The sequence below is a fragment of the Oryza sativa genome, chromosome 5 (genome assembly GCF_034140825.1).
Source record: "Oryza sativa Japonica Group chromosome 5, ASM3414082v1".
Lineage (NCBI taxonomy): Eukaryota > Viridiplantae > Streptophyta > Magnoliopsida > Poales > Poaceae > Oryza > Oryza sativa.
The window spans coordinates 27710537-27737278 of record NC_089039.1 but is presented as its reverse complement, the minus strand read 5'-3'; the positions used below and the strand labels follow the sequence as shown (position 1 = coordinate 27737278).

General features: G+C 43.1%; 4 protein-coding genes and 1 non-coding gene across 7 annotated transcripts; 2 read left to right on the top strand and 3 right to left on the bottom strand.

The window, feature by feature from the left end:
• The first annotated feature begins 4147 nt into the window (after positions 1–4147).
• Positions 4148–4266, top strand: LOC112939137 (U5 spliceosomal RNA). Its single transcript, XR_003242679.1, has one exon. It is a non-coding gene; the product is annotated as a U5 spliceosomal RNA (small nuclear RNA).
• Positions 4267–4695: 429 nt separating this feature from the next.
• Positions 4696–6865, bottom strand: LOC4339555 (uncharacterized). The gene is made up of 4 exons (XM_015785284.2): positions 6673–6865; positions 6469–6562; positions 5855–6064; positions 4696–5543 (listed from the first exon to the last, which is right to left on the bottom strand). Exons 1-4 carry the CDS (start codon positions 6769–6771, stop codon positions 4831–4833), a joined length of 1116 nt encoding a protein of 371 aa, XP_015640770.1. The 5' UTR covers positions 6772–6865; the 3' UTR covers positions 4696–4830.
• Positions 6866–9372: 2507 nt separating this feature from the next.
• LOC4339554 (CDP-diacylglycerol--serine O-phosphatidyltransferase 2-like) lies at positions 9373–15029 on the bottom strand. Of its 2 annotated transcripts, XM_015781980.3 has the most exons (13): positions 14636–15029; positions 14261–14500; positions 13480–13545; positions 13240–13299; positions 12755–12845; positions 12323–12377; positions 12154–12233; positions 11927–12043; positions 11760–11844; positions 11142–11233; positions 10345–10598; positions 10160–10248; positions 9373–9742 (listed from the first exon to the last, which is right to left on the bottom strand). In XM_015781980.3, exons 2-13 carry the CDS (start codon positions 14413–14415, stop codon positions 9615–9617), a joined length of 1272 nt encoding a protein of 423 aa, XP_015637466.1. In that variant the 5' UTR covers positions 14416–14500; positions 14636–15029; the 3' UTR covers positions 9373–9614. The 2 variants fall into 2 exon arrangements, with proteins under 2 accessions (XP_015637466.1, NP_001389553.1); NM_001402624.1 differs by having other exon boundaries at positions 14261–14849.
• A 3805-nt stretch (positions 15030–18834) lies between these two features.
• LOC4339552 (uncharacterized) lies at positions 18835–20576 on the top strand. The gene is made up of 2 exons (XM_015784532.3): positions 18835–19492; positions 20093–20576. Exon 1 carries the CDS (start codon positions 18870–18872, stop codon positions 19464–19466), a length of 597 nt encoding a protein of 198 aa, XP_015640018.1. The 5' UTR covers positions 18835–18869; the 3' UTR covers positions 19467–19492; positions 20093–20576.
• Positions 20577–21667: 1091 nt separating this feature from the next.
• Positions 21668–25468, bottom strand: LOC9269996 (protein DETOXIFICATION 14). 2 transcript variants are annotated; one of them, XR_001546126.3, is made up of 7 exons: positions 25080–25468; positions 23829–24373; positions 23632–23718; positions 23483–23539; positions 22621–23392; positions 22156–22361; positions 21668–22043 (listed from the first exon to the last, which is right to left on the bottom strand). XR_001546126.3 is itself a non-coding variant. In XM_015784531.3 (7 exons), the coding sequence occupies exons 1-7, from the start codon at positions 25362–25364 to the stop codon at positions 21960–21962; spliced, it is 1503 nt and encodes a 500-aa protein (XP_015640017.1). In that variant the 5' UTR covers positions 25365–25468; the 3' UTR covers positions 21668–21959. The 2 variants fall into 2 exon arrangements, 1 of the variants encoding a protein (XP_015640017.1); XM_015784531.3 differs by having other exon boundaries at positions 23154–23392.
• Between the last annotated feature and the right edge of the window lie 1274 nt (positions 25469–26742).

Below are 26742 nucleotides of genomic sequence, written 5' to 3'. Positions count from 1 at the left end.
ATGCGTGAATCTTATGAACTTCCAGTCCTAACGGGCAGACTATCTTCTTAGCCTCGTACGTTGTCTCGGGCAATTTGTTTCCCCCCGGAAGAATGTTCTTGACGAGTTTCAATAAATCGCCAAATGCCTTGTCACTAACCCCATTTTTTGCCTTCCATTGCAACAACTCCAGAGTGGTATCCAACTTTTTGTGCCCCTGCTCGCAACCTGGGTACAACGAAGTTCTGTGGTCCTCCAACATCTTGTCCAATTTATGGGCCTCCTTTTCACTTTCGCAGTCTTCCCTGGCGTCCTGCAACATCTGACCAAGATCATCCGCAACGTCGTTACCATCAGCAGCTATTTCCTCCTCGCCCGTTTGATTTCCTTCAAATCCAACATACTGAGCAAAGTCCGGAATATTGTCGTCTTCCACTTCATCTTCTTCCATTTCAACACCTTGCTCTCCGTGGGATGTCCAACAATTATAGCTTGGCATGAACCCCGACTCAAACAAGTGGAAATGAATAGTCCTGGATGCAGAATACTCCTTCTGATTCTTACACTTATTGCATGGACAACAAATAAAACCCCTTTGCCTGTTAGCTTCGGCCACTCTCAAAAAATAGTGCACGCCGTCAATAAACTCTTTGGACCACCGGTCAGCGTACATCCATTGCTGATCCATCTACATGAGTCAAAAAAAACCGTACACAAATAATTATTCTTACAATAATGACAGTCATACAATAATTATAAGATATCTTTATTCATACAAAAATCATAAAATATTACACCAAATAATTTTTAAAAACTATTTGTAAAGTTTTAAACTAATTTTAATGTGTTTTACTTCTTTTAATTTTCATTTTAGTTTGTTTTCTATTATTTAAGATTAACTTTCACTAGAGTTTTCCTTCTCAACTATTTTATAAAACCTTGTTTAGCAAATGAACTAAATTTCTATATATTCTTTCTTCCCCACACACATTTTCTCTCTCATCAACTTACAACTAAATTTTGGAGACAAAAAAAGTGTGTAAAACATAGGTGCAAATGTAGTATGATAAAAAAAAACATTGGAGGATGAAGTTGCAAACCTTTTAGGCACCTCCGATTTGTATGTAATCACCAAAATAAATTCAATAGAAATTTTGGCATGACCTCCCCTCTTTTTTGAAGAAATTTTGAAGCTTGCTCGGGCAGCTGGAGGAGGAAGAAGACATATATATAGGGGTGGGACTTTAGTCCCGGTTGGTAGTACCAACCGGGGCTAAAGATCACCGGGATCCGGTTGGTATTACCAACCAGGACTAAAGTTAAGATCTTTAGTCCCGGTTGGTGTTACCAACCGGGACTAAAGATCCCGGGGGGGCCTGACAGGCCCTGACAGCATTCGAACCGGGACTAAAGATGATCTTTAGTCCCGGTTGGTAACACAAACCGGGACTAAAGATCAAATATGCCCGTTACCCTTTTGAACCGGGACTAAAGATATTGCATCCGGGACTATTGTGGAAATCGGCCGACCGACGAAAGATGGTTTCTCCACCAGTATACATATACTTTAGTAAAATAAGTTGAATTTGCTACAAGAGCGTTATTTTCAAAGAACCCCCTAATGTGATTTTAGCTTTCAATGTAACCGGTATCTTATAATAATGTAGTGAAACATGTATTTTTGAAGAAAAAGACATAATATTTCTCCTTTTCTAATGCTATTTTTTCTCATCCTTTTATTTTCTGTTAGTGACCAAATTAATAAACCTGTGAAGGAGTAAGATGGCAAATACATACAGATATTTAGTAGATAATCATATCATCGAGCTAGTTGGGTATTGGAGAAGACACGAATATTAGGGAATGATCTAACATCAAATAATTAGAAAGGGTGATGCTTCGAATCCAGGTCGTCTAGCCCACCACCCTGTGGAGCTAGCCGGAAGACCCCTGAGTATTTCTCACTAGTAAGGTATTGGAACGACCGAAGAAGAGTAAGATAGTTATTCATATTTATAAGGCTCGGGTTTTTCTCCGTTTTAGTTCAGATTTAAGAAGGTTCTAGATTTTCCCTTAGTATTTGTTTGATTTATCTCAGCTTTTGTAAGTGCCGCGTACGTGGTTCAGTCATCATTGGGCAAAACTGTCGGTTTGAGAATAATAAGATTGGCCAAGTGCCACCTGCCAAATCACCTGTGAATAACACAGGAGTAAGCAGGAACGAGTTACCAGCTAAACAGAGTATGGAGGATTCAGCCATCAGCACAGCAGGCCAGCAGGGCTTCATGGCAGCATGGGCATATATCACAATGTCAGCATGTGTTAAGCAGCATGGAAGGAAAGAAAGACGGGCATAGGTTGGCTGGACTTGTTCAATTCCCCTGCGTAAAAGAAAGCAATACGAGCACGCATGCGCCACGTCAGCATTGCCAGTATGGCGCTGCTTGATCTGTCTATCACGCCTATCTACAAAGCAACTTTACCTGTGTATAATCTCGTAAGCGCACAATGATAATTCATACGTAATTCATACTCTTATCTTAATTACCTTTCAGCAGATGATATTGAAAATTTGAAATCACTACCAGCGATTACCTTACTAGCAAATTATTAAGCAGATCGAATGCATCCTGATGCTGGCATTTGCCGTGGGAGCAGTATTACTGTCACATTAGCATGCATGTAATCTGTTTTCTTGTCATATCTGTATGTAGCTCCAAGCTCTTGGTAGTAGTAACTCCAATTTGCAAAGCTTCCGGTATCGCGTATGGCGAAGGAGACGTCCCCATCAACGACAAAAAGCTTCATCCAGCGGTCAAAATTGATAGATTCTCTCTTAGGAAGCCGGCTTGCCAGTGCTCGCCACTGCCAGTAGTACTCTGGCGTGTCGACGTGTTCTTCACTCGCGTCAATCTGATCAACGGTAGGCGATCACTTTACAGTGCAAGCAGTAGTATGAATTTTGAGACAAATCGAACAAGAGCAAGCACAGTTGTGTAGTACCAGACAGGATACAACGTCGAACGCAGAACGGAGCAGATAAAATGTGCTTCTCATGATCGGCAAAATCTAGCCATCGAAAGGGCTCATCATACTTGTCTGCCACGCCCAAGATCGGCTCCGCCCAGCCCACCAACTTTATCATCACGGCCTCATTGCGTGTCAGCCTAATCGAGAACGTGAACATTCTCGAGCTCAATTTCAAATTAACCGGCGCCGAATTCCGATCGGTTTTGAACAAAATTGGTCGTGTCAGCGTAGCGTGCATGGGCTGCTTGCTGCATGCTCCTGTCCAGTGTCCACCACGCTCGACGACATACGTCATGGGCACGTAACACGCTGGCATGCACAAGCTCGTCTCGATCGCTTTTCTTTTTTGCCTTGGAAAAAGAAACCTTAATTTGCTCCATTCCATTCTCCTACAAGCAAAGTGATAGTGGTGGGAATATGGGGAAATGGAATGTATCGATCAACGTCGGATTAATCGACGGCGCACCGGCGAAGGAAAAGGCAGCCACAGCCACAGCCTACGCGAGGATTGGGGAAGCGCCAAGTATAATACGCGCAATCATTGGGTACTCAACCCGCGACCCCGACACGCTGCCGCCCCGCCGCGCGACACGCCAGCGGCGCGTGCGGCGTCCAGGGCCCCGCGCGCGCGCGCACGCGCACGCGCCCGAGCGCGATGGCTGGTGGCTAGCGGCCGGGCCGGGCCGGCGCGGCGGCTTCTGCCTTCTTCTCTTCGGTACGTGGACGTGGCTGGTGGCCAGCCGGTGCGTGCAGGCGTGCGGCGCCACAGCGAGCGATCACCACCGTTTTTCGCTGGCCGGTGGGTGGTCACCCCCCACCGCACGCCGCGCCGAACGCGCCACGCGCGTTTCGTCGGAAAAACGGCGGCACGCGCGCCGCGCGCGGCTGGCTGGCCACCTCCTCACTCGCGTCGCGTGGCCACGAGCCGTTCGGGGATGATATGCTTGCACGGGCCGAGTGAGTTTGCCCAACGGATACGATGCGGCTTGGGCCAAAGTCCGGATGGGCCTGAAGCGGCGGGAGCCGGGAGAGGTAGTGGTGGGGTGCGAGGGATTAGTACCACCTCGGGGAGTTGTTGCGGATGACGAGGTGAGAGCTGCTATAAAGAGGGAGTGCTATGGAATAGGTGAAATCACGCAGCTGCGTGGTGAGCACAAAGCGAACTATTCTTTCGCCTTTTACTAAAGAATACCGTGTGCGCTCCACATATAGCAGCATACGCTATTTTTTTGAGGTGTCCCTCCTTTCTGGAAGGGCGCCAACAATTCAAACTTAAATCTTTTTCTTTTCCTGGTTGCAATTTTGCATCTTTTCCTTTTCCTGGTTACAATTTTGCATCCATTTTGCCAATTGGTGAGGTTATCGTATTTGTGCAAGATAATAGGAAATGTGTTGATGAACTCTTGCCTCAAATCTAACATGAATGAAAGGGAATGTGTAACATTATCAGCACAAAATAAATATATTATTAAAAATATATTCGATGTTACGTTTAATCAAACAGAACAGTGGAAATATCTGAGCAGAATAAATAGAATAGTGTGACAGCCTTGTGGCGTATGATAAAAGAACTTGTCAATATCGTCAGTTTTATAATGAATGGAGTGAAATGTCGTCAGTCTTGTGGCATTTGACAAAGACATTGCCTTCACCCAGATGCAAAAAGAAAGGAACAGCAAAGCAGGCTAAGCAATAAGCATTTGATCTCACACTGGAAAGGATTATACATATTCATCGTTTTAGTTGAACAACAAAAGCTTATAGCTCGAACAAGAGGACATATTATCATATAGGTATGGCAAATCTTTCAAGTTCCAGCAATCAGGACGAGCTAATGGTAAGATTTTCCATCTCGTTTGCTACATCATCAGCTATCTCCACTTCTAGAGCTCCCAGGGACTTCTCAAATCTTTCAAGGGCTACAAAGGCACCCTCAGGTGAGCCACCAAGGCTCCTGATTTCCCTCCGCATTGCATTGGCGCCACCATACAATCTTTTCACTGAGGATTTCATCTCAGATAAGTCTTGTGGTGGGTACACAGACGCCCCGAGGTCGTTAATCTGGTCAGCAGCCTGTCTGCAACAGCTCAACAATTGTTCCATTGTCTCAACTTTTTCCTCATTAGCTCCACTTCGGTTACCTGAGATCTTAAGCAAACAAGTAATGAAACGAATTGTTTCTTTCACCACAACAAGCGCATCGGAAGCCACAGTGACAACCAATTTGGCAACAGCAACCTCCTCTTCAGTGAAGTCCTCATCTAACTCAAGGTCACTTGACGATCCATCTCTATCAGAACAACTTGTGGTGTCCACAGCTCCATTAGAAGATTTTTCAGCAGTGCCATTAGAATCACCAATTGGTAGTTCTTTCATCTCTCGGAGAATATCCTTCAGATACACACCTATCTGAGTCATGGCTCGTCCTATGGCAACACAGTTGGTTGTTGGTACCTTGTTGAGAGCAAGACATGCTTCCCATACAGTTCCTGTCACCTGAGGTATAGTTGTTTTCCGGTCAGGACTGCGTGATTCTGCACGTCACAAAAAAGCTGTGAATGCTAGTAACATCCTCTTGCATACTGCATTACTATTCAGGTTTCTTACTGCTTATCCACTTATGCATTACATCGTGACCACCATAAGGAAAATAAAAAGCAGAAAATGGTAAATTTGTCCTTCTCACTTTAGTCGTAAGGAAATTAGATCATCAAATTTAGTTATGAGGGTTGTCCGCATACATTAGTTAATTCTGAATGACTATTTAGTTATCTACTCCTAATAGTTACGAAGACAAAAGGGAGCTTCAGACAAAGGAAGATCCTTGAGAAAGGTTTTTACTTACCATAAGCAGAAACAGCTTGATTGAACAATGAGAAGCTGGAGTCAACAACATTCTTTGCAGAGCTACAGATGGATTTGTGAAGTGTGGGTCCTGCGCCAACTGTGCTGCCGTGGCAACCCAAAAGGAAACCCTGCAGGATGTTGAAATATGCGACGATGTTCTCCTTGAGTGTTTCTACATCAGGCAAATCACCACTCCAGACCATTCCAGCTGTATTGAAAAACAGACATCAGCGAACAGTGACAAAGCTAAGGTTACATCATCACAGAAACGGTATCAGTATATCGCGACACCACATTGGTTGGATATTGCATTTGCTACCCTAACCACTAGAAAGAAACAAATGGCCAATGCAAATAACATTTCCCTGCTATATGATGATATACAGCAGCTGAACTATAACCTAATGCTGCTACATTAATTCCTTGCCAAGCTTAATTGGGCGGAATAATAAACTAACACCTTGATTTCCCCAACAGTTTTTTCTATCCAAGCGATTCTTTCCGCTGAAATTAAACAATCTAAACCTACCGACGCTAAATTAAGTAGGTGTATAGTCCGATCAACTGAGCGCACGAAACGTGGGGAGAGAAATCGTTCGTTCTTAGACCTACCAACAGTGGCCTGCCTGGAGACTTGCTCGCCGAGCTTGACGACCTCAGACCACTCCGTCCGCTCCAAGCCGCCGGGAGCCGCCTCCGCCATCATCTGAGAACCCAAAGTAAATAAGCACGCCGCCGCGCCGTGAGTTACCGTGGGATTGGAGGCTTAGAGCCGTGCTATGACCCCATCGGGATAGAGAGACTCGGGTGCCAAACCTGGAAGGTGTCGTTGATGGTCTGGAGGTGCGACTGCAGGAAGCGGGACAGCTCGCCGCCGCCCGCCGGCTTCTTCGCCGCTCCACCTCTCCTCGGCATGGCAGGCAGCTACCGCCTCGTCGCGTCGCGCCGGCGAAGAAGAGAGGGAGAGGAAGAGGGATGCGAGCCGCGGCGAGGCGGCGGCGGCGGCGGCGGGGGCGGAAGGGTTTATTTCGTTAGGGCTTTTGGGGGAAGTTGGGCTTGGCCGGTTGGCCCTCCTGACATTGCGTCGATGTGGGCCGTTCGATTGAAGTTAAGATTCGTGCTGGAATACGACCGTGATTCCCCGTCACAGCTGGACTAGCCACTTAGTCGCACGTTGCGCGACATTAAATACCCGTATGAAAACCTTGTATACATGAGTCAAAATATATGGTATGAAATTCTACTTTAAATTTGAAAATTGACAATACCATAGAACTTAATAAATAATTGTTAGAACCACCGCTGCATAGGTTGGAAGTATCTCTCTCGCCTATCTTAAGTAATAATCGCAAGTACTGTTATCAGTACGAAATTGGAAACAATACCTATAAATCATCTCTGCTTGGTGATGAGAGGAACTGACTCATATACTGACAGAGAGTAGTAAAATCTAACAAAGTGATGTACAAAATATTTCTGACTTCAAAAGTGTATGAACCTAAGTTATCCTACCATGTGCACTTCGCAGAGTTAACAAAAATGAATTAGGTTGGGTTTGGAGTATGATAAAAGAGTAAACAAATCCGATGTATATCCATACGGATTTCTGTATTTGCAGCTCTTCAATTCAATCTAGCTTTCAGCAGCAAAATGAAATATGTGAAATATAAAGACCAATTAGAGTCATAGGAGTTATTCTAAAAGAAAATTTACCAATATTTCTAAAACCGAATATGAGCATCAAATGAATCATTGTGATGCTGTACATGCGCATATGGAATCTGACAATGTAGTAAAATAGGTAAATTGGCATTCTGTGAGTTACTTTATCATGTGACAAACAATCATACGTTTTATCAATCGTAGAAAAGGTTGGTGCTTCTTCCTTGAAGATGTATATCAGTTACAGAAAATTTCAGTGCCTTCTCCTTCTAGACCATAATTGATAAGTGTTCATCACTATTCTCTTATTTAAAATGATACTCCAGTATTAATTATTTAGTTAATGAGGGAAGACAATAATGTTAGGACACACCAACAGAAGAGAACAAAAATATAATATAGGTCTTGTTTAGATTCCAACTTTTTCTTTAAACTTCCAACTTTTCCGTCATATCGAACTTTTCTACACACACAAACTTTCAACTTTTCCATCACATCGTTCTAATTTTTACTTTCAATTTTAGCGTTGAACTAAACACAGCCATAAAACCAAAGCACATTAAGTTCAAAAGCTACATACCAAAAGCCATCATCAACTGACGGATGAATGCATCGCTTATTCGCTTCATTGCTTGAGTTAAATTAATCGCAAGTTTAAGCTAGCTAGCTAGCTAGCTGGGGAGTTCCCACGGACTGATCAAATAGCAGACCAATCTCAAGTAAACTTTTCATCGAGCACCTTGTGTGCATCGGCCAAAGCATAGCGAAGATCCTGGCATGCATGCTTGGAGCAATCCTGACATGGCCTCTGCAGAGAGAAGAATAAGGATGTGGTGGCGCACAGCTAGAAGGCCTAAGCATCTATGGGGTCGCCGGAGCATGCTCTACATGGGCCACAGCCGCATCTACACGGACCACTACTACGACCCCATCGAGCTCCATGGGCAGCCGCCGCCACTGCTGTGAGTCTACATGGCACTGACCTCAATGGTTCCATTTGAGTTTCATGGCTTTCGCCGCCGCCACCGCCGCGTGGAACCAGGGCGCCTCTTTGTGATGGCTGGCGACGAGGGGTTAGCGCTGGCCGGATTTGGGATGGGCTGACCGGTGATGCTGTGATCTCTTTATACCTAGTGGTGTGCCGCAATCTGTGAATGGGGAGGAGACGGAGGGGATTGGGAGGAGACGCGGTGGCAGCAACGATGGGAGGAGGCACGGAGAGATGGCACCGGAGACTTGAGGAGGACGCGGCGGCGAGGGGGACGCGCGCTGTCTCCGACTATCCGCCTCTCCGGACGCGAGTAGAACGAAAGGAAATTATTCTTTCCCCAATAGGGCAGGGACGTGGAAGGGCCTATTTTTTAAAAAGCAACTTCTTAAAGGAATCTTGATATTTTATCTATTGAGATCGGACGGTTGCTAACCACGGAACGAAGAATCGGACGGTCCATGTTTTTCTGGTGACGTGGCGCATTGTGGTGGTGAAAAACTTTAGTTTTTTCACTACTTTAGATTCGACCAAGGAAAAGAAACCGATGGAAAAAAGGTAAAACAGGGAAAGATCAGGTAGCACCCCCGCTTTTGTATGTTTTAGATTTTTTATAATGAAATATAAATTCCGGCTTTTACTTGAAAAATATCCAAGCATATTCAAATATTGAATAATATCTATAACATTTTTATTAAAGCTAATATTTAATATATTTTTTTAATATGTTTGTTTTGTGTTAAAAATATTGCTATATTTCTTTATAAATAATGTAGTTAAACTTGTGTTTTAACTTGAAAAAAGTTAAAATAACTTATTGATATGAAACGGAAAGAGTCGATAAAAATCACAGGAGCAAAATCACGTCATGGTAATATTTCACTTATTAATCTGAAATTAGCCATCCCTCTTGCGAGGCAACAATTGGCTATTGTAAAACATAATGTGAAATGTAGCTGAAAATTGCTTTATCCTAGGATTTAAAGTTACATAATTACCCATCACATTTAAGTTACATCATCACCCATCACATATGTACATCCTATCAAGAAGAAGAAACAAGTTTGAAGGGGGTCCAGAGTCGAAAATCTTCCGAAAAATTAATCCATTATAGCCGCTTTCTCTGATATTTCAGGTGATTCCTCCAAGACCATGCAAGCAAGAAAACCACTAGTGCTACCCCCACCGAACTCCAAAAGATGATCAACCAAGTAGGCATGGGATCATGAAACAGCCCTATCCAGATTACAAAAAAGTTAGGCACTCTTAACATTTAATGTTCCAAATATATACTACTCCCTCCGGTTTCATTTTAATTGATGTTTTAGACAATGACACGGTCTACAAAATATACCTTTGATCTTATTTTTCTATTATAATATATACAATAAATAAATACATGTTTACTTTTATTATAGTGTTTTGAAAGACAAATCTATATATGTTGTTCTAGTTTCTTTAAACTAAATATTTTTAAAGTTATTGATGGTCAAAGTTATAAAAGTTTGACCTTAACTTTGTCCAAAACGTTAATTATTATAGAACCGGAGGGAGTAGTATATATCACGAGAAAATCAAGCGACCATAAGGTAATTTTTCAAATCAGATCAATTATTTCACAAGTGATGATGATGTCAGAAGAGAGTAACTCACCATGTCCAAACTTCATACATATAAGAAGCTCTACAATGCATATAGCTAGAGAGAGCCAGCAAAAAGCCCCAACCTTCTTCACCGGTTTGCTGGTGTGACCATGAAAAAATATATATTAGCAAGCCATTAAGTAAAATTGTAAAAAATGTGCAATGCTATTGGGCGTGCAGGGAAATTGGGATAACCTGTTTTGCAAGTAGGAGTTGTACTCACGGATGGTTGGAATAGCAATCAACCACCATAGGATTAATCTGTACACAACCAAAGGATTCCTTGGAGGAATCCAGAGGCAAAATTTAAGAAAAAATGTGTTGAGCTCCACTGTCATGAAAACAACGCACAGGAACAACACTTGAACGAACCGCAACGGCCCCATGAAAGGGTACCATTGATCCTTGTCCCATTGTGCAGGGGTGAACTGGCTCAGTGATCTTTTCACCTGCATATGCAAGTAAAGGAAGGTCGGTAAACTGTAAATGGGTTCAACCTAACTATAGTATGCAGTCTGAAGCAGAATGTAACTGCACAAATGTGCATATAGTCCAATCAGATAAAACACACTGAATGCCAGAATGGTATACAACAAAATAAATTATGAAGTCAGGTATCAATAATGGCAATTGACAGTTTAGAGTTTGGACAGAGCAACAGAAATCAATACAGTCCCACTGGGAAAACCTCACATGTTGTTTGGCGTACTACAGACAAGAAGTCAAAGTGATTTACTTTTGCTCAGCGACTGCATTGTTATAGAATGCTCCCATGGACTTAGCAGTAGCAAGAGGCTCTTGTAAGTCGTAACTCAAGAAAGAATCGATGAGGAAATTCTTACAAAAAGCACAATAGCCCAGGAAAATTCAGCAGGTACAAAAAAAAAATCTAGGCCTAAGGGCCATGATGAATGAAGATTAAAAGAACAGTCCTAAAAAAAGGTACTAACCTATTTGCAAATAAGAAACAATTTGTTTGTTTGGTAACATACCTTGCCCATGATGCTTGGCTGTCGGCTCAGTCCAACCCACTCATATGTTTTACCGTCAAAGTAACGGACTGTGTGCATCCCCGCCCATATACCTGAATAAGAATATTAGCATTTCAGCCAAAATATTTAGATGAAGCTGAACACATAAAACACTCCATAGCCTACTGCTAAGAGTGAGGCTTATATGGCAGATTTGTTCTTCCTCCATTCACATTTACTTGTCACTTTTGACCCTAACGTGCATATGCAGGTACTCTTTCAATAACTGGTTACTGAAATAGAAAGATTGCTTTCAACCCATGAACTGATAGAAGAAGATAAATTATATTACTTCATAAACAGTAAGTGTTTAATGTCAGCAGTATGCATGTGCATCAGGTCTAAGTTTTCTTCTTAAAACTCTCAGATACATCACATCGCTATTCATTTTCTATATTATCATGTTCAGTTGATAAGAGTTAGATCCAAACAAACTGTATAAAATATGCAAACCCAAAAACACTATATTATTTTAATCTGCCTAACTTTGTTTTACTAATAACTTTAGATGTAAAAAATGTATCATCAATGTCACTGAATGTATACAACATGAAAGTCAGCTGTCTCCGATTGTCCTACCAAACCAGTTGCAGATCAAGATATCCAAAATAATACTATCCCACCAGCACTCATTAAAGTTTGGCAACATATGTCTGAATGTAAGCTGCAAAAGGTCATAATAAGCACAATACCTTGTTAGAGATAACAAGTAAAAGATAACAAAAGGTTGAGTAACCATATCTAACCTCCATTAGCTCGAAACCAATCGAGAGGACCCAAAGAAGAAGCTGGTTTCGTATCATTACGGCTTTACCCCACCAACCCAAAATATGGGCAACCACAAATTCGTCAAATAATGTCTCCTATATGTATATCAAACCGTCAAATATGATGGGGTAATAACAATGATAATAACTACAATAATAACAAAAACCAGAGCATGAAATAGGAAGGTTCAAATGAAAAATCATACATAAATATTTATGAACTTGTTTTTAGGGTTTTCCGGAACATACAGACGGCAGTCAGCTCCATAAGATCTCTCCGGCAATTCTGCATTAGTGTACAGAAATGTTTGTCAGCACCATTTCTTCTACAATATTTAATTTCCAGTGTAAATCCTTTCGATGTAAAGATATTACCAACTCCAAGATCAGGGTAAAGGTGTTTCATGAACTGGCGAGCATCATCGCGGTTCTGGAAAACGAGAAAGAAATAAGAATTATTACAGTACAAGATATCCAAGATGTAGCATATCTCTACGTAGTTGAGGCCCCTCGCTCAAGAGTCTTGAAAAAATGCCATTTATACTGAATTTTGATAATCAAATAGTTTGGATACAAGACTTCCAACTTTTTTTTTTGACAAGACAATTTGCATTTGCTTGGATCTCAAGTTTTTTCTTTCACAAATACTTGCCACTTCACGCTCCTGTAAGAACTTCCCAAAATAACCCTATGAATAATAGACATCTCCCGCCATTTTCTAACATTTTACGTGCATGGGATATTATTGAAAGGGCATTTTTTGTCCTACTTTATCGATGTATGAATTTTTCAATAGTAACAACTAACCTGGAAAAGAAGAAAGGCTAGAGCGACAAGGTAAACGACAGCCAGTCCGTGCACCAGGCGCCAGACAGCAGGATGGGGCCTAATAAGTATCCTGTGACAATATTGCCAGAACATTGAATCATCATCATGCAAAAATATTAGAGATGCACAGTAGATTTACAGGTTCTCAAATTGTTATGAACCCAAGGAGATAAAGAAGACAAAAGTAGCAAGTACAAAAACAGCATGAGAATGGCATTGGTATTGGGTCCCTCAAGGTAATTTTTGTGTCACCATTAAAAACAACCTGACGAATAATAAGCCCTACACTTTCAAGAGAATTGGCCACTATATGGTCTCACTCATACAGTAACACGTGGGTCACCTCTTTGAAGCAGAAAACCTTCAATTTCCCTACTTAAAGAAAAATGCCTGACAACGACAGCCACTGCACTAACATAGTTCCAATGTTTGAAATACATATAAGAAGAGGGGGGCTAACTCACGTTGAAGGTGCTTGGAGAGTGCAGTAAGCAAGGAAGACTGCAATCATAGCCCAGACACCCCTGGAGAGTGTCAGTGAGAAAATATGAGTCAGTGTCACTCTCTCCCAATCATTGTGCAGTGGTGAGAGGAGAACAGCTCAAGTCCAAAAGACACAATCAAAGTAGAGAAGTAACCAGAGTTCCCTTAGATGATTGCATCACTTTCCAGTAAAGTAAAAAAAAAAGGTTTTCGGTCATTACCTCTTAATAGATGTCGCACTACTGTGATAAGAAGCACCCTCTGGATCAAGCGCTCCACTTGCCCAACTGAAACGGGAACATGATTGAACATGAAATCAGACAGCACCACGAGAAAGTGAAAAGGAGAACGCCCCAGCAAGTTCACAACCAACCACTCAACAGCCTAGCCTAGCTAATGGTTGTTTCAGACACAAAGTTATATGCTTAATCCTTTCATGAAGCAATAGCAACAATAAAGTTCTTGGTGAGCCGTTTCTACAGTTAAAAAAAAGGGACGAGAGGAATGTACTTCCCATGTAATTTGCACCTGCTAAAAATGATATGGGAAAAAATGATTGTTCTAGGGAAGCTTTCGCACGAGATTCTTGAACATGATTCCGATTCTCCTCAGCCACTCGTACGCTCGGTTGTTTGCTAGCCTTGCTGAACCAGACTGCCATGCTTTCATGTTCGTTCAATCATTCAGAAACCTCAACTTGCTGGCACAAAATCACTAAATTTCCCGACCCAAAAATTTCACCTTTTTCTTTCAGAGAAAGTAAAAAAATCACAATGAGTACTACATGCCCTGCTTTCAACTCTGACACTGTTGATGCACCTGATAGGCAGAAGCCCTGGCATCTGTTGAATTGTACTTTGCCCCAACACAACAAGGCCTTTTTTTCCAGTTCTCCCACCAAGAAATTTACAGCCTTAGCCCTTAAGTCACAGGCAGAGGCAGCAAAGCGAGAAAAAAAAATAAAAACGAATTTGTGAAATTTAATCGTGGAAGAGCACTTACATTAGAAGGCAAGCACCGACGAGGAGCACCGAGATGGTGTGCGGCTTGTAGAGCCACGCCGTCCATGGGTCGTACTCCTCGGCGCCGCCATCCGCCGCCGCTACGAGCCTCCTCTCCTCTCCGTCGCGATGCCTCGTCCTCTGCTTCGCCTCCATGTTCCCACTTCCAGAACCCTCTGCGATATGTGACAGGAGAAAACTGCCGCGGCAGCCAAACAACACGCCAAACCAAGCGAAGCGCCTGCGCGATATAACCACCACGGATTGTCGCGGTCAGGTCAGGAGAGGCGAAAGCAAGAGACGAGACGAGACGAGACGAGACGAGGGGGACAGACAGGACATGCAGAAGAAGAAAGAAGCAGAAGCGAAGGATTACTTCAGAGCCCGAGAGAGGGAGAGAGAGAACGGGTGTGCCCTATCTCCACGCGCACGCGGAAATCTCGGCGTCGGCCGCGATCGGCGCCGCACGCGCGTGCGTGGGGTGGGGAGGAGGAGGAAGTAGGAAGACGACGATGACGACGCGGGTTGGGTACTTGGGTTGGATGAGACGAAGAAGTGGCGGTCTCGTCTTCTTTAAAACCAGGGGAGAGGAGAGTGGATGATGACGACGACGGAGACGAGGGGAGGGGGGGTCGGCGTGCGTGCGGCCTCCACGTAACGCTTCGGCCTTCGGGGGCGCGCGCGCCGCCCAACGCCGCAGCGGCCGCGGCGCCACCGACTCCGCGAGACCGAGAGGAGGCGCAGGCGCCGCGGCGTTGTTGGGCTGGTCCGTCGTGTGGGCGGGTGGCCACCGCACCTGTAACGGGGCTGGCTGGCAGAGGGTCCCGGGCGGGGGTTCCTGGGCTGGCAAAACCCGGGGTACGGTGGATTTCGTCGCCGAGTTCCAACTACCTTTGTTGTATTTTTGCGTCTTGTATCCAAAATCCCATTCATCGCCGTGTCACGTGGCTGGTGACACACGGATGTCTTGGTGTGGTAGCTTCTGCATTATGGCGGCTTATAATTGCTCTGTTTAGCAAAGCTTCATATCCTTTAAATGTTTATATTGAATATAAAAGACCTGTTCGGCTATTATTTTTGTGGCTGCGGCGTAGCCGGCATGAACAGTGCCATCCTCGCTGTGCGCAGCCGCAGCTGTGGCAGCTGGCCTGCCGAACACTCCCAAATGTTTATAAGTTAAATTGATCTTGTTTAAATATGAGCCCTAGTGAGAAGATAAATTTCAGATATCTCATTAAACTCGATGAACTGAACGGTTTGAGGGAGCACTAAAATTGGAAGAAAGAAATTTGTAGAAAATATATTAGAGAACCGAATTAATGCATACAAAAAAATATGTAAACTCCTTGCGTATCTCCGATGGTGCATGTCACGTGAGTTTCATTTACATTTTTTGAAAAAAATTCGCCCAAAATGCACCAAATACTCATATACGGCATGCCGAACAGATTTTTTAGCAAACAGTTGCCGAATTTAAGCAGGTTTCGACCGTATCTCTTTTTTTTTTTGATCATTTTCGACCGTATCTAGCACACCATTTGTTTGTAGAAACGATCCGGTCTAGATACATGGGCAGGGATAAATGACGGCACCAGTCTACCTACACTGCAATTGCCATGGGGTCCTTGTTAAAGAAGAAAAAAAAATAGAGTAAGCGTTAGGTAAAAGCTACTATGACGACGGTGAGCTCAATTTGTTCGATTCCGCTTGTTCGTTTTCTCGGTTAGCCGCGGGTAGTCGTAGTACTAGCAGATAAGGAGAGGAGGACACGGTGGTGGCGACAACCGCGGCGCTGGCTGTACGATCCGCGTCCGGAGCGATCCGGGCCGTACGTGCGGCCCCTGTCCCGATCGGCACGTGTTGGCTTGGGCGTCGCGCCCAAGCCCGCGCGACGCAGGCGACGGCCACGGGTGGCGCGGGCGGGCGGGGCGGCATGTCCGGCTTGGAGCCGGCCGTGCCATTTGACCGGCACGAGGCCCGAGGAGAGGCTGTTTGAGTCAAATGGTGTCACACCGTCGTCACCTCATCACCGGCGCTCGCAGCGGAAATCAGCGTAACAGGACGGACGAATGGACGAGGAGGACGATGTGCTGCTGCTGCTGATACGGCGGCGAGGGTACACTGAACGGACTCACCTTACGGGGCGAGTTCCCTGTTCGCGATATGCAAGTTGACTGTACGTGGTACAGAGTTTTTTTTTTTTTTGGGTGCGCGCACACGAAAGATGCACATATACGATTCATTGATCTCACTATTACTGAGAGTGTTCGTGCGTTCGTTAGAATGAGAGAATAACGGAAAGCGACTGTTTTCCACGCGCATGTTTCCTTAGTTGTTAAATGTTGTGTTTTTAAAATATAGATAAGTTATTTTTTAAAAGAAATACATTAACCTGTTTTTAAATTTAAAATGACTATACTTTCAATTAATCAACAATAATCGCTCACCTAAATATTTTTAGGTCCTGTTTGTTTCAGTTTAAAATTATTGTAATCTAGATTATTAAGTCAGATTACTCTAAACTGGATTATAATAAGCTGATATAAAATAATCTACGAGTTGTTTGTTTCTCTGCATTATTAGAGACATTTAATGGTAGTGGATCTTTAGCCACTCAATAATCTAGAAAAAGCTCCTCTAGAGGAGATTATAGATTATAGTAATCTAGTATAATAATCTGCTTGTTTGTTTCAGCTTACTCCTAATAATCTAGATTATAATATCTAAGCTGAATCAAATATGACCTTAATCTACTGCTTTTCCCTCCTCTCAAACACAGGATATTGTTTTCACGACTCTACTACTACATCGCTACTCCTTCCCGTCCTTGGTTTATGAATAGAAACTTGATTTGCACTTAGAAATACTTATATTTATGAATAGATTCCAAATGCTGAAATTGCTAATGTTTATAAAGAGAGTAGATCAAGCAGACAGATGTGATAAACCACACCAAACACGAACACGTCACAAAAAGGCTCCAATCCCAATCCTTCGGCAACACATGTAGTACTGTAATAAAAATCTCGCAGCAGTATATTCCTCTATGCTTTGGCATCCGATTCTTCCAAAAGATTCTTCTTCTCCTCCTGTACCAAAGTGCCATCCAGCAATGAACCAACCCTAGATTACTAAACAGATCGAGATGATTAGCCATATCTCATCAGCATCTACCATTGTTAAGCTTCCCAAAGGTCAAACCTGGCAATCCTCTCCTCGGGCCCCGAGCTGCAAAAACTTAAAGAAACCAGACTTAGGACAGTCCTAATCCATAACAATAGACATGGTTTCCATAAACTCCACATCATAAAAAAAAACTAGTACTAGACACTACTATTCCAATGCAAACACCACTATTATATACTTCAATTTAATGCTACTTATCTCACATGATATCTTGGATGTTGTGTAGAAACCATGTCTCATGCAAGACATGGTTTACTTATCTTTCCTCATTTATTCACTTGTCACATTATTTTTTTTCCTATGTGGCAACTTATTTAATGCTATAGACATCATCTTAGTCATTGGGTTGGGAATGCTCTTAGATGTGATTTGCATACAGCGCATGAATCGGGGATTAATTGGACCACGCGTACCTTATGCATGAAATGGAATTGGAATTGTGGCGATGAGCTGATAATGCAAGCAAGGAACCTGATTTGCATATGGTTGGTTGGTTCGGAGATCCATTGCACGCTCTCACCGGTCGACAGCGTGATCGATCGGGACCAAATCGCGGCTGGAAATGGACCACGAGGTGGGTGCTATCGATGCTACAGTGGAAGAAGATTCCTTGGAACCCCGATTGTCCCACCGTATCTTATTTTTTTTCTGAGGATGATGACAATTATTTGAAGGTTTTTAGCGGATTTGGATGGATCAGCCAGTGGTTTAGCATTTGGATCGTGATCTCAGCCGTTTGATGTCGTATCTGTCTATCCAAATTTGGTTGGCACTGCTCGTGGAGTCTGTTTGAAATCGATAGGCAGATGGATTTAGTGGTTCAGATATGAGGTGTGTTCAATCAACAAGGTGTTCATTCAGAGGGATAGCAGCTGATACATGATTTTTTCCGACTGATTGCTGAGTCATGACACAGCACAAATGTTGGTGCCACTGCTGTAGTAGTGTTTAAACTTTAATCCAGAATGAGCTGCGATGATATTTTTGTCAAATCGATGACTGATATGTTGATTCTTTCCCCAGGGATTTGCAACTGTCGTGATTGATCCGACAATGAGCATTGTTCATCTTCCTATCAGTGTAGCACGATCCAAACGTTTATTAATACATTATTATTATTATTATTTTCACTTCCAGCACAATGTTATCTTCAGTTTTATCTCAAACTATTATTCGCCAACTTTTTACTTTGAGAAGACAAGAGTGAAATAATTTGTACACCAAAATGGCATTCAGTTTTTTTTAGCTTGCAGAGTAGCCGCCCAGCCCATCAAAAGATATATAAATGGGCCCTTTCTGGGCCAAAGTGGGCTTCTTCAGATCTGAAATTTCTAAAAACGAGGCCTCTTCAGTCCAAAACCTCAGCTCCCGCACCGCGTCGAACACACTGACACCAGAGAACCCTAGCCTCGCCGGTCGCCGCCATGGCCGCCTCGCTCCTCCGCTCCGGCCACCGCCTCCGCCTCCTCCGCCACGGCAGCCTCTCCTGGGCCTCCTTCTCCGCCGCCGCCGCGGAGGAGCTCATCGACGTCCGCAAGCTCCCCACTGACTACGACGCCTCCACCTTCGACCCCACCGCCCCGTCCCGCCCACCGCCCTCCGACCGCGTCTGGCGCCTCGTCGAGGACGTCTCCTCCCTCACCCTCGCCGAGTCCGCCGCTCTCTCCGCCCTCCTCCTCCGCCGCCTCGACGTCCCCGCTCCCCCCATCGCCATCCTCAACTCCGCCGCGGGCCTCGGCGGCGGCGGCGGCGCGGGTGCCGCGGGCGCCGCCGGGGAGAAGGCCGGTGGGGCGGCGGCGGCTGAGAAGACGGTGTTCGAGCTGCGCTTGGAGGCGTTCGATGCGGCGAGCAAGATCAAGGTGATCAAGGAGATCCGGTCATTCACCGACCTGGGTCTGAAGGAGGCGAAGGAGCTAGTGGAGAAGGCACCCGCTGTGATCAAGGGTGGTGTCTCGAAGGAGGAGGCTCGGACAATCATCGATAAGATGAAGGCTGTTGGTGCCAAGGTCGTCATGGACTGATCAGCATCCTCATTTCAATTTTCAAGGTTAGATGCAGATTTCCTCTTCGATTTTAGATTCAACTTAAATGCACGAATGATTGACATGGTTACTGTGGATAAATCGATGATGTATAGTAATAATCGGAGATTTACTTTGTGAAATGTCCTCAGAATGCTGTAAATGTGCATCAGTTACATGCAAGAATGATGTACTGTAGTACCTTTGTCCCAAAATATATTTTGGGCAAAATCCCCGATAGTTACATGCGCAAAATCCCCTATATTTTGGGACGGAGTTAGTACGAATTAGGATGTGAAAGTGGTCTTGTAAACTTTTGAAATTGCGAATCTGTCATGCAGGAGAAGCATTGGGTTTGAAAATAGCTATTTTGTAAAGCTGTGAAGTTGTTATTATGTCATGCCGAAGAGGCGTTTAGGAAATTGAGTTAATATAACCTCTTGGGTCAGTTGTCACTTGTCAGTAAATGCATTAGGGAATTTTATCGGGAAGTTGCCAGACTGATTTTTTGTTTTTGCTGGCATATACTTCTATGCACTACTTGGAAGTTAACCTTGTGCTGCATTCTTCGTGTAATTTTAGTGCACGTGTGCAAGTTTTGAATCTGCTGTCTTTGCCGAGTGCAGGTTCTGTTCACAGTTTTTAACTGTGCTTTCTCATGGTTTGATGGTTGATGCGGATTGGGGTGCCAGTGTTAATATCCTGTCAATTGGCATTTTGAAAGCCCAATGATCTTACAACACACTGGCCAATCCGATGGTGCCATCATGTGTTTCTTGTTCGGTCGATGAATTCTCTGTCACTAACAAGAAACATGGAATAATTTCTGTTGAAAAATGAGATCAACAGGGTGCAGAGCTGGAGTGTGACCTTGAGCCTGGAGTACTATCTTTTTTGGTTGGCTTCACCGGCTGTATATGTATCTCATTTTTGTAATGTTACTGAAGCTACTGAGCTAGATGCACGCTGTGGCGTTCAAGTTTTTATCCTCTGCATTTGTGAAATGACCTCACATGACGGTATGATATGGGTCATATGGACATAGATAATCCATTTATGTGTTTCTTTTTTGAAACTACCATATAGTGAACTGATGAATGTTGTGGACTATATTTTCAAGTATGGAATTCAGGAACCCCTAAAATGACAATGACTGATCCCTGTAGGGCTGTATGCTGAATCCTCAAATTTCTCAAATAAAAAGGGTGTGGGTAGTAGGAGTGTGTAATGTCTAAATAAAAAGGGTGTGGGTAGTAGGAGTGTCTTTTTTTTTTTTTTGCGGGGGGGTAGTAGGAGTGTCTAATGTCTTTTGTGTAGTGAACTCTAGCCATGAGCCAAAAGCAAAGAGAAGAAATTGTCACGCCAGGTCGGCTAAGAGTGGCAGCTGCCGTGTGGCTTTCACTTTCACAATGGGCTGCAGAATGCATGAAGAGGCGAATTCCTGAAGAAGTTTGCTGCTCCAAGCAGATAGCAGTCTACTGACTTGATCATCAGTATCACCCTCCCTCCTGGGGATTAACCGAACAAGGGTGTGTTTAGTTCACTTCAAAATTAGATGTTTGATTAAAATTGGACCGATGTGATGAAAAAGTTGAAAGTTTGTGTGTGTAGGTAAATTTTGATGTGATGGAAAAGTTGGAAGTTTGAAGAAAAAGTTTGGAACTAAACCAGGCCCAAGTCATGAAGAAGGCAAAGGAACTATCTTGGGGATTAATCGAACAAGCCCTGAAGGAGACCGAGGAACTAGCAAAGACGCCATGGTCTGAGAGGGCACATGCATTTCAAGGTGAAACGAAAGTTTCCTCTTCGATTAATTTAACTTACAGATGATTTAATCTTGTTACTGGGGACAAAGCAACGGGGCTTTTAACTATTTGCCACTTTTAGATTTAGCAAATAACTATTTGCCACCCCTATCTCAATGACATGTGGATCCACACGTGTCTATGACATGTGGGTCCAATGGCAAAAAGTTAATTGCCACATCTAAATGTGGCAAATGGTTAAATATCTCCAAAGCAATAGTCTGCTAATGGTAATAAACATCAAGATAATTTGCCAAAAGGAGTGTGATCCTTGGAATGCCTGATCATGCATCAATTACATGTAAATATGTAATTACGCTGTATGATGTAAAAAAAAAAAGCCTTTTTTGGTATTTGGCGAAGTTATGATAAGTCATTCAGAAGAGGTTAGCCTCATTTTCCGAGAGAAGATTAGCCTTTTATTCTTTCTGTCCACGAAGAGTGGAAAATTTATCTATACTTCTATAGGCTGGAAGTATTCGGAACCTCGATCTCGTACATACATATCGCCATCATACATTTCACATAGAGTTCTTGATACATTCTCCCGGATCCAACAAATGCAACAGTACAACTATGCACACTGCTTTACTTCTTCAGCAGATTCCCTACACATCCAGAGGAGCCAGTCTCCTCCACATGATCCGATCATCCGCTTCAGTTCGCGTCAACGGATCAGGATGCAGAATCAGACCGAATTCGTTGCATCAAGCACCAAATGTTGCTTCTCTGACGGTGTCTCGCCGAAAATTCTCTCCCTCGCTTTCTCGGCCTGCAGAAGCAGCATCAGGTCAGTAGGCGGGAGAAACATGATTCAGTTTTCGAGTGATCAAGATTTGATGATGTTGGGGAGAAGGCTTGGAGTTTCAGATAAAGAAACAAACCATCTTTTGCCAGTTGCTGAAGAATGCAATGACGGCGAGAAGCAAGAATTGTAATACGGAACCACAGGCGATGCCCAGCCAAAGCCCTTTGCCTTCCATCTTGAAACCAAAGCCAAGAAGTAGGGCTACCGGAATGCCAACCAGGTAGAATGAACCGAGGTTTACATAGGCTCCCAGGTGCTGCCATCCGCAACCCCGAGCAATACCTGATAACAAGTAATATCTGTCAGTGTTAAGCAATGACGTGTGGTGCATCTATCTTGATATAATCTTCTAGAGAGGAGAAACAATAGTATGTTTCCGTGCTGGAGCTGAATGAGATGTGTGTTTTCGCAAGTTCAGTTCATTGTTTTTGGCATGTCCACAACTGCTCAGAAGCACAAACAATGAAATAGACCTGTGAAGCAAACACCAGTGCCACACTACCAGTCTACCACTAGCCAGGGGAAAGGTGTAATTGCATACTTAGTGAAGTGGAGTCCACACTTAAGACGACATCGCTGATAGATGCGTGTTGATTGTAAACACCACCATATCCATGTTCACGTAAGAGCACATGTTTGAAGGAACAAACAGGTAACTCCCCGAGTAACAATGTCGGCCTCCACAACACAAAATAGCATTAGTTTCATTGAACAAAGGAAAAACAAGAAGCGGCAAGTTACCTGGTATGTCTTTACGATACCGGAGTGACTGAAATTAACTTGCTACCTGAGGTCTTGGTAGAGATTTGACAACAGCGCACACATTGAATTAAGCAATCAAACTAAGGGGTAAAAGATACCGTTGGGCTAACAGGCTAAAGATACTGAATGGTGTAAATGTAATGGCCCCAAAACTATAAGAACCAGTTATATAAAAAAAATGAAATAAGAGAGAGGCAAGGCCAGTTAGATCAAATTTTCGAAAACTTCAGGCATAGCTGAATACTCCATTTTTTCCATTCTTTTGAAGGGAATGAATAATTAACAGATAAATCAAATGTTAGGAAATGTAACCTGATAAAACTCCTTGTAGGCTATCAGCAGCAACTGAGATGCACACAAAAGGAACCATTGAGGTGAAATATGTGACAACCTCCTCATCACTGCTGTAAGCATAGCCCAAGATGCGCTGTGCTGCAAACAGCATCCCAGTAACAAGAACTGCCTCTGTCCCAGCAATAGACATTACAAGGTGAACAGCCGATCGAGCTCCTTCAGGATTCCCAGCGCCTAACTCATTTGCTACTCGAGTGCTGTTCATTAAAACAAAATTCACAAGGCTGTTAACACATGATTATTCTCTGAGAAAAAATAATCATTCACAGTAGTGGTTTGGCTTCTACCTTGCAGCGCCTCCAAGACCATATGGTATAGTATACATCAAAGAGGTAGTCGTCAAGCTGCATAAATGGAGTGCTTATAAAATAACAAAAGGTGCAGCTATAAGAGAATATATTGTTAAGTGCGACATTGAGGACTCTTATTTTCTTACCATATGGAAAGAACTGAACTTTCAAGCTCTGGGTTGGGTAGAAGTCCTGACAGGAGAACAAGGATCTCAAATGACCACCATTCAAAACTACAAAATAATAGAAGAAAATCCATTAATCCAATAAGTGGGAATTTTTTAACAGGAAATAAGAAATACTTACATATAAAACAAGGAGATTCTGAAGCTACTGTAATTACCATAACATTAGTGCAGATGGTAGTGCTATTCGCAGAAACAAACCGACTCCTCTGAATGCCTCGATTGTAGGAGGCGAGCGAGTCACCTTACAAGAACATGAGAATCTGATGTATGCAGCGAGCATGAATGTATTCAACCAGTAAGATATGCTAATTGCTAAAGCAGCTCCAGTAAATCCCATGCTGGTCTTGAACACCAACAGCCAAGACAGAGGGATGTGCAGGAGCAGAGTTGCAATGGAGGACCAGAGCATGGGAAATATTAGACTCTGAGACTGCAGAAATTTTGTGAGAGGCTGGCAGACCGCGTATGCGAAGAGTCCTGGAATCAACCACACTATGTATCTTCCAGCTTCATGTGAGATCACGGGGTCCTGACCTATTAGGGTCAAGAGTTTGCCTATGAATACCCATAGAAGTGAGATGGGAATTGTGACTACTGTTAGTGTGACTATTGCTCTGTAGGTTTGCACTCCTAACTTGTCATACTGTTTTGCCCCATAAGCTTGACCGCAGAGAGTTTCTAATCCACTTGCCATTCCAACCTGTTTTACAAGTTCAAAATTCAAATTATGGGTGGTTTCAAAATTAAGATCACAAACTAAAAAGGCAATCCGTGTACAACTGAAGAGAAAAGTAAAAAAAAAAAATCCTACAGAATATTTCGCCAGAGTATCGAAGTAGTCCTCTAGGCTGTACACACTTCGCAGATTCTGAAAGCTAGTTGAAATCGTGACAATTGACTAGCTCACCATCTGTGCAGGCAATTTAAAATTCATCCTAGAAAAGCATTCAGCGTGGAGTAGTAGACTAGTAGTGTAACTTGTTATTTATCTCTATATTTAGGAGAACGTTGATTTTAAATTTTGTAGGTTTGCAAACTGCTACTTGTATACCCAAAAAAAAAAAATCTGCTACTTACTATGCTATATCCATGATTTATTTCAGAATGTTTGGAACACGCCAAATGTTCAAACAGTATTCCAGCAAAAATTTTAGGCACTGTTCCAATCAAAATCCCCCTTCCAAACTAACCAGCCGCTTGTACGGCTAAACTTTTTGCCTGTCCTCCTACTGCTAAATTTGAACGCCACATTGAACAATATCTGAAACCGTGAAACGTGCCTCTCTGGCTAAAGTGCTAAACAGTTAATCCAATGAGACCAAATCACGCAGGCAACAAATATGGATATAAGCAAATCGAGGACGCGTGAACGAGTGGGGAAATCAGGATATGCGATGACGACGTACGAGGAGGCTGAAGCCGGAGACGCTGGCGAGGGAGGTGGCGATGGCGGAGGCGGAGAGCGGGAGGACGCCGGGGAGGTGCCCCACCATCATGTTGGACGCCACCTGCACGGCGTTCTGCGCCACGCTCATCGCGGCCATGGGCAGCGCCATGGACCCCACCTTTCCTGCCTCCCGCGCCAGCCCGCTCCACCACCTATCTCCGCCCTCCTCCTCCCTCCCTCCTCCCACTCCGGCGGTGCCGTCCGCCGGGAATCGTTTCGAGAGCAGAGGTATTCTCTCCTCCATGGCGGCCGCAGTGCGCGCGTCGTCGTCGTCGCCTCCACCGACCGAGCTCTCTCTCTCTCTCTCTCTCTCCCTCTCTTCTTCTCAGAGACGGCTTTGGTGTCTGTGTCTCGGCGCTGGTGGGCGGGGGGGTTTTAATGGGAAAGGACTCTCGCGATCAGCGGCGGGTTAAAACAGGAGTTATGGGAAGGTTGTTATGTCAAAGTGTCAAATGTGGCGTCCTAATTTTATACTGCGGGTTAAAAGTAGAATGCAAAGTTTTATACGAGTGAGCATCCCCCCCTCAAAAAAAAATACTGGCTAAATAAAACAACTACACTGTGAATATTTTAGGAATGCTTTGAAATACTCGCTCTGTTTTATATTATAAATTATTTTTACTTTACTCTAAATCAAATTACTTTAAATTTAATTAAGTTTGTATAAACAATATAATAATATTTATAACACTAGATTAATTTTATTAAATCTATAATTAAATACATTTTCATAGTTTATTTGTATTGGGTTGAAAATGTTACTACTTTTTTCTACAAACTTAGATAAATTTAAAGCGGTTTGATTGTAACCAAAGTCAAAACAACTTATAATCTGAAACGAAGAGAGTAAGGTTTATAAAACATAAATAAAGAGAGTAAGATTTATAAAACAGAGAAAGAAAAAAACATACTAATAGAATGCTATGCTCTTGTCTGCAGAATTTTAGGTCACGAGAATACGAATCAAACATAGGAATATAAACTTTTCAGGAAATTTGTTTGGATAGGGGAGAGACTAGATAGAGAAAGGAATATAATGCATACAAGAGTTTGAGCTCATACTTATTTTTCTTTGGAATTGAAACAACCAAATTCATAGGATATTCAAAGTTCCATTGTTTCAATCCGAAGTATACCATAGGAATAAAAATCCCAAGAAATTGAATCCTCTATAAATACTATGAAAATCCTCCAATTCAAGAAAGGCATGTTAGCATTGGTGAGCGAATCTTGTTGAGGCTTTTTATTTTTTAGAAACACAGTACAAGCGCACATATGTTTTTTATAAACGTACATACACATATCCTACACCTAGCATATCTTTGAGATTGATGAAGTTATTACGGACACATCGCTAACGACGGATACATTGTTTACCATTGAAAATGTCAAAGTTTTCACCTTTCCTTCAAAAGAAAAAAAGAACTCTACCACCCTACCCTGGTGGTGTTTTCCTAGCATACATCTCTTCATAGTATATTGCATTCTTGCCAAGATAATTATAAACAGGCTACTAGAAAAGATCAAACTGATTCAGTCTCTATGTGCTAGTATGTACCCACCCCACCCAGCTGACATGGTGGTCGTTCTGTCCCGGCACCAGAGTACCCACGTTAACAACC